The sequence below is a fragment of the Apteryx rowi genome, unplaced genomic scaffold (assembly GCF_003343035.1).
Source record: "Apteryx rowi isolate R43461 unplaced genomic scaffold, aptRow1 scaffold_379, whole genome shotgun sequence".
NCBI classification, from domain to species: Eukaryota; Metazoa; Chordata; class Aves; order Apterygiformes; family Apterygidae; genus Apteryx; species Apteryx rowi.
In genome coordinates, this window is record NW_020450296.1 from 585,885 (window position 1) to 593,112 (window position 7,228).

At 72.2% G+C, this 7,228-nt stretch overlaps 1 protein-coding gene across 2 annotated transcripts; it reads right to left on the minus strand.

The window, feature by feature from the left end:
- Positions 1 to 841: 841 nt before the first annotated feature.
- LOC112969966 (SLAM family member 5-like) lies at positions 842 to 4,500 on the minus strand. 2 transcript variants are annotated; one of them, XM_026073832.1, is made up of 6 exons: positions 3,816 to 4,500; positions 2,646 to 2,987; positions 1,983 to 2,276; positions 1,540 to 1,889; positions 1,307 to 1,407; positions 842 to 1,150 (listed from the first exon to the last, which is right to left on the minus strand). In XM_026073832.1, exons 1-5 carry the CDS (start codon positions 3,940 to 3,942, stop codon positions 1,324 to 1,326), a joined length of 1,197 nt encoding a protein of 398 aa, XP_025929617.1. In that variant the 5' UTR covers positions 3,943 to 4,500; the 3' UTR covers positions 842 to 1,150; positions 1,307 to 1,323. The 2 variants fall into 2 exon arrangements, with proteins under 2 accessions (XP_025929617.1, XP_025929618.1); XM_026073833.1 differs by having other exon boundaries at positions 842 to 1,170.
- Positions 4,501 to 7,228: the final 2,728 nt, after the last annotated feature.

Sequence of the window (7,228 nt, forward strand, 5' to 3'; positions counted from 1 at the left end):
GCCGCCGCCGCCGCCGCCTGCCTCCCCCTCACCAGCCACCGGAACCGGAACCGCCGCCACCGCCCACACACTTCCGGGCACGCACCCACGCGCTTCCGCTTCCGCCCCGCGAGCCCTGGCGGTGACGCGAGCGCGAGGCCACGCCCCCCTCCCGCCCCCTCGCCGACGGCAGCCGCGGAGGGACAAGCGCGCGCGGAAGGAGAAGGGCGCCCCCGCGGGGAGGGCGGTGCGCACGGCGCTGCACAGGCCCCGCTCGGCCTGGGCCTGGGCCTGGGCCTGGGCCGGGGCCTGAGCCTGCGCCTGGGCTGGGGCAGCGCGGGGTTGGGACCCGGCTGCGCCCGGGGCCTGGCTGCGCAGTGATCCAGCTGCGCCATGACCCGGCTCTTCCATGATCCGGCCGAGCTGGGATGGGGCCGAACTGGGATCTGGCCTGAACTGGGATCCGGCCTGAACTGGGATCCGGCCAAGCTGGGAACTGGCCAAGCTGGGACCTGGCCGAGCTCGTGCCCGGCGCTGCAGGGACCAGGCCCGTGGCCCCGGCGCCGTGCGGGCGCTGCGCGCCAGGAGATGGCGCTGGGACTGTGCGCGCGGCCCCCAGCGCCGCAGGCAGGGCCCGGGGGGCCGGTGTGGGGCCGCGGGTCCCTCCGGAGCTGCCGGGGGGGTCCCATCGCCACGGCTGGGGCATCGGGGCCCGCGCGGAGGGCCGGGAGCCTGGATGCCCCTCGCCCCAGGATGGGCCGGAAGCCGTGCGGGTAAACCGAGGCACGGGGCACAGATCCCCGCTGGGAGCACAGCGGAGCCCCATCCGGAGCCCCCGCGTCCCCACGCAATGACACGCTCCTTGGTTCGTCCGGCTTTATTGGATCTCCTTGCTGCTTTGCAAAGAGGGAAGGAGGAACAAGGGGGAAACGGAGCAGGAAGGGGGCGAAGAGGAGACAGGGACGAGCGTCCGCCGGACCACGGCGATGCGCGACGGCCGCTCCTGCCCGCCGCGGGGGGGGTCTGCGCCGCCCGTCCTTCCCCGTCCGGGAGTGCCGCTGGGCGACGGAGCCGGGATGCTCGGCCCCGCGCAGGGGGGACGGAGCAGCGGGGCTGCCGGACGGGGCCCCGCGAGTCCCCCCGCCGCGCGCCGGCCGCGCTTCCCTCCGCCCTGGGCGAGGAGGAAAAAACCTCATTTGAGGTTTTCTGCCAGTTCATTAAGTTTCCTCCTTCCCCAGCGCCCTGAGCCGGGTGCCGGGGCTGCTGAGCCGGAGCGGGGGGGGGGGGGACACGCCGGCGGTGGGCGCCGATCCCGGTGGATACTCACGGAGGGAGCGCCGCGGGCTAGGCGAGCGGCTCGGCCAGGCTGCTCGCCGTTACCCGCACCTGGTCGTAGACGGTGGTGACGTGGCCACGCTGCTCGGGGTGCTGCAGCAGGAAAAGCCGGGAGGAAAAGCGCCGTTAGCGGCCTCTCCTTTTGGAAAGGGGGGGGGGGGCAGCTCAGGCTCGTTCCCGGCCGGAGTCCCTCCGGGTGCCCCGGGAGCCTGCGGGTTGGCTCACCCACTCGCTGCCCGCCGGAGGGTCTCGGCGCTGGATCTGGGCGTAATGCGGCTCCAGTGGGGCTTCCTCCTCGGAGCAGGCAGTGGAAGACGAGGGGGAGGCAGGCTCGGCTGCGCCGGTGCCCCTTCCCACATTCCCTCCTTCCTGGCTTTGTCCGAAACCCTGTCCCTGCTCCAGCTGCGGGAAAAGGCCTTGAACCTGGGTCGGCGCCGCGCGGCAGCTCCTACCTCCTGCAACCTCCTTTTTCCGCCTTTTCTTGCAGAGGTAGAGCGCAGCGAGCACGGCCGTGCCGGCGCCGGCGGCAAGCAGGAATGCCAGGCAGAGGTGCCACCTCGTCCGGACGTGCACGGCTGCGGGGACAAGCCGGGCAGTCGGCGACGGATAACCCCCCCCCCACACCCGCTGCCAAGCCGGTCCGGCGCGCCCCTGGAGCGGGGATTTACCGCGGTCATCCCGGCACAGGGTCCGCAGGTGGACGGAGGCGCTCCGCTGGTGCACGGGGTTGCGGGCCACGCAGGTGTAGGTGGCGTTGAGGGCGCCGGCGCCGGCGTGCACCTCCAGCCACGACTCCCCGGCCTCGGCGGCGAGCCTGATGTCCGGAGCCGTGCCGGAGGCGGCGGGCAGCCAGGCGGCGCGGACGTCGCGGCCCGCCGGCGCCCGGCACCGCAGGCTCACGTTGCACTCGTGCGGCGTCTGCGCCAGCACCTCGCCCTGGATCTCCGGGACCCCCACGGGCTCTGGGGGAAGAGGGCAAATAAAACCGGGACCCAGCGGGATGCTGCCGCGTCCCCGCGTCCCGGATGGCTGCCGAAGCGGTTTTGGGGGGGGCTGCAGGCACCGTCCGCTCGGCAGAGGCCGGGACGACGGCGGCGAGGGCGAGTCGGGATGGATGCGGAGGGCGAAGGGCGGGTGGGGGCTGGATCGCGGTTAGTCACGGAGCCAGGAAAAAAACCCTCGACAGCTGCTCGGCAGCGAGCGCCATCGCTCTTCCCCTTTCCCAGGCGCTGATAACGCTCCGCTTTACAGCCTGTCACCAGGCGGTGAGTTATACCGGGGCCATAAACCGGCTTGTGCATCGCGGGCGACGCGCCCTCGCAGCTGCTCACCGTAGACGGAGAGGTTGAAGGACTGATCCTCCACCTGGGCCGGCTGCAATATGATCCGGGCTCCATAGATCCCGCTGTCGCCCAGCTCCAGCGCCCTGATCCGCAGCGACGTCTCGTTGAACTTCTCCAGCCTCTGCTTGAACCGGTCGCTGGGATCGGGGCGCTCGAACCTGCCGGGTCTGAGTTCCGCCACCTGGATCATCGCGCCAGCTCCGGACGAAAAGCTCCACTCGATTTTCTTAACGCTGGCGTTGGAGGGCGGCACTGGAGAGAGCAGGACCGACCCCCCCAGCAGCCCGTTCACCCGGAGGGGCTGGGGCCCGGTTTGGCCGGACACRGCCCCTAACGGGAAAAGCAACGTCAGCGTGGGAAAACGCCGGAGCGGGAGCCCCCGGTGCTGCCCCGAAGCCTCGCCGGGTGCCCGCCGGGGGCGGCCGGGGGATTCGCCCGGCCGGGCGCCAGCGTTCCCGCGGGGGCGGCGAGCGCTGATTCATTTAATCCGCCGCCCGGCATCGCTGCTCGCCTCCCGGTGGGATTTTGGGGGCAGACGGCCCGTCGCAGGGGCCGYGGCGAGACGGTGCCGGCCCGCCGGGGAGCAGCCGCGGCGCAGGCCGGCGGCGGGCGGCCTTAAAAAGCTGCTTTTCGGCGGAAAAGGGCTCGGCGGCGCTGAGGCCACATCACAGGGCCGCCTCGCGCTCTGCCCCGGCTGCGAACGCGCCCGCCGCTGCTTTGGTTTGCAAAGAGGAAGGTGCCGCTGCCGGAGCCGGCACGTCGCCGGCAAACCGCACGCAACCCCCCCGCTCCTCCAGCTCCCCCCCCCGCCGTCAGGGACGCCGTGCCGGGCTAGAAACAGGGCTTTTGGGGTAAAACCGCCCTGGGGCAGCTGATGCTCGCGTGGGGCTCGTTGGCTGGGAGCGGAGAGGCGAAGCGAGACGCGGCGGTGGTGGCGGTTGCCCATGACTCATTCACGCCAGCGCCGGCCCCGCCGCCCCCCCCCGTGCCGCTCTCGGCCTCGCCGTGCCGCTGCCTTCGCGGTTCGACCCCGGCCGGCCGGGCCCTTCCCTCCCGGGAGCCATCGCACCGCCGGCGGCAGCGGCGATGGCCAAATATTTTGCCCCAAACAAAGGAGGCGCGCGCTGGGTTTACCCCAAACACAGGCTTTGCATCTACCTGCTGCATCCTGCGCGGGGGCTCGCCGGGGCCGCGGGAAAGTCCCGCGCCTTTTCCTGCTGGAGCCGCCTGCCTTGGCCCCGTCCCCATCCTCATCCCCGTCCCCATCCCGGTGAGATCCAGGCATCTGGGAGCTTTGCAAACGGGACCTTGCCGAAAGTGCAGCGGAGCTGCCGTGGGCGGGGGAAGGCGAAAGCGAGCTGCAAATTTGCCTTCCAAGTTAGCAAGAAAAAGGCGCAGCGAGGAAAGCCCGGGCCTGCGCCCCGGCAGCGCGGGCGGGGGGGAGCCGGAAAAGCGCCCGGCTCCRCCGTGGCCTCCGGTGCACCGCGGCATTCACGCTCCGGTGCCTGGGGAGCCCCCGTGCCGGCTGGGAAACGCTGCTGAGAGCCTCAGCTGGGTGCTGGCGGGGACCTGGGCTATGACGGGGCACTTAACGCTCAGTGAATCATTTCTGGCTGCGCAAGGAGGCCCCGAGGGCACCGGGCAGGTGGGTTTTCGGCTGCCRAAGGCCGTGCCGGCGGCGGTCTCGGTGCTGCCATGCCCAGGCGGGTGGGTGAGGGCTGAGACGGGGGCTGGCGGCATCACCGCGGGGGCAGAAGCTGGCAGCCGGGCAGAAGCGCTCTTTGCACGAGGATGCAGCAGAGCACCCCAACCTGTGCATGCATGCGCACGGCACGGCACACACACCGATCTGCGCACGCGTGTGCACGGCACGGCACGCACCCCAACCYGTGCAKGCATGCACACGGCACAACACGCACCCCAACCCGTGCAGGCATGCACACGGCACAACACGCACCCCAACCTGTGCAGGCATGTACACGGCACAGCACGCACCGCAACCCGTGTATGCATGTACACGGCGCGGCACGCACCCCAACCTGTGCATGCATGCGCACGGCACGGCACACACACCGATCTGCGCACGCGTGTGCACGGCACGGCACGCACCCCAACCTGTGCATGCATGCACACGGCACGGCACGCACACCGAACTGCGCACGCGTGTGCACGGCACAGCATGCACCCCAACCTGTGCATGCATGCACACGGCACGGCACGCACACCGAACTGCGCACGCGTGTGCACGGCACGCACCCCAACCTGCGCACACGCTTGCAAACAGACCACCATGGCACGCACACCCGTGGGAACAGCACGGCACGGCGCGCAGAGCAGCTTGTGCACCCGTTTGCACGGCACGGCACGGCACGCACACCAACTCGCGCGCACGGACCGGCACGGCACGGCACGGCACGCACGCCCCGAGCCATGCACCCCTGCACGCCCGGAGCAGCACCGCACGGGCTCCGCGGGCCCCGGGGACCTGTCCTGCCCTGCTGGCAGCAGGACGGAGGAGCCGGCAGGAGCCGAGCTGGTTCCCCCGGCAGCAACAAGAGCAAACGCCCGGCTGCCGCCTTCCTCGGGCCCGCGGGCGCCGCGGGCGCTCGGCTCCGTAGCAGCTTCCCAGGGAGAGCTGCRCCTGCAAAAAGCTGCCTGCGGCACGGCCGGGCTCTGCAAACGGAGCCRGTTCCTCCCTGCCCCGAGCAGCCCCGAGAGCCGCCGGCAGTGGCCACTTCTGACCTTGCTCTTCCTCCCTGTTTCCTTGCGGAAACATCCAGGCAGAGAAGCGGCCGGCGCGGAAACGCCGCGGCGACTGGCCGGCRGCCAGCGCCATCCCGGGGGCCCTGCCGGCTCCCTGCCGCTGGCCGCTCGCGCCGCCCCGCTTCGGGGCAGAGGCGGGTGGAAAAACTYGCGCTTTCTCGCCATCCCCGTGCGCCCGGCGTGGGCCAGCGCTGGGGAGGGAACCAAGAGCGGAGCCGGGCCTGGAAACTCTGCCGAGTCCCCGTTTCCTCCAGCTCAGTTTTGCCACTTCGGTCCCGGCTTAAAATTCCCTGGGGCAAAACCCGCAGTGGAAACGTTTAACCCGGAGGCAAGGAAGAGGAGGGCGAGCCGGCCGGGCTGCCCCTCTCCCGCGCGCCGCATCCGCGACCTGCCCGATTGCTCCGGTCTCCGTCGCGGCTCCGCGGCTCGAGGGCTCTTATCAGCCGCGACGGAGCAGGAAAAGGGAAGGAGGGCGGCGCGGGCGCGGGGCCCCGGCGCCAGGCGAGCGGCGGGCGCCTCTCGGGCTGATTTCCGAGAGCGGCGCGGCGCAGGCGAGGGAGGGCGGCCGGCGCTGCCGCGGCGCCCCGACACCTTCCCCGCGGCTTCTCGCGGCGGATACGAGGAAGAACCCTCAGCGGCAGCGCGGGGCTCCCCGCGGTCCAGACCCTGCTGTCCGCTCCGCTCCGGTGGCTCCGACCGGGCTCCTCGGAGGAGGAAAGCCCTGTTCTGCCCCCCCCAATTTCGCTCGTTTTCTGATTTGCAGCAAGATTTTGGGGGCTCATCCCGCGCCGCGGCGCCGCGGCTGCTCCGGGCTTGGCGTCTTTTTGCAATAGCCGCGAGCGGCCGTCGATCGAGCGGCGGCTCCAGCGACGTCCCCCTGGCTCCTCGCCACCGCGGTCCCCCCCTCGCCACCCCCCCGGCCGCGCGCGCACGGGCACCGCGTCCCCTCCGCGCACCCACCTGCGGCGACGCCGAGCAGGGCGAGGAGCCGGGGGGCCAGCGGCGGCCGGCGGCCGCTCCGCGCCTCCATCCCTCCATCTGCGCCGGCGGCTCGGGGCTGCGCGTGCCGGGGGGGGGGGAGCGAGCATGCAAATCCGCCCACACCCAGCCCTGCACCTGCCCCGGGGAGTGGCGAGCGCGCGGGGACGTCGCCGACCTCGAGCCCCGGCGTGCACGGGAACCCCGGCGTGCACGGGAACCCCGGCACGCACCGGGCCCGGCTGCGGCTCGGAGCCGCTGGGGACCCCAGCAGGATCCGCCATCCCGGTCAGCTGGTGAGGGGCTCGGAGCTGCTGTCCCCCCCCCGGGCCGGTCGCTGCCCTTCAGCCCTCGTTTTCCTCTTTGCACCAGGTGCTCGGCAATAAATGCGTAAAGGAGGCCAGATGCTCGCCGGAGCTGAGCAAACAGTGCCGGCGCCGTGCAGCGCTGCACCAGCCTCCCGGCTGCTCCGTGCACGGGCAGCTCCGTGGGCGCCGAGCCGCCGCCGGCACCCGGCCCCGCGTGGGCGACGGCTGCTCGCGGCTTAGCTGAACGCCGGCCCCGGGCAAAGGGCTTTCGGCCGGCTGCAAAGCGAGGGGAGAAGGCGGCTGCTGCCGCCGCCGCCGCCGGGCGGTTTTTCCCTGCAGCGGACGAGCCCTTTTCTTGAAAAACTTTCACCGAAGCGAGCTCCCCGCTGCGAAGGGAGCAGAAGGCGCAACGCGGGGCGCGATGCCGGAGGGCTCCGCCTGGTCCCGCCGGGGGCCGTCACCCCGCCTCGGGCCTCCCGCCGCGGCCCGGGTGCAGGCGGGGAGGAAGCGGGGCTCCGAGGG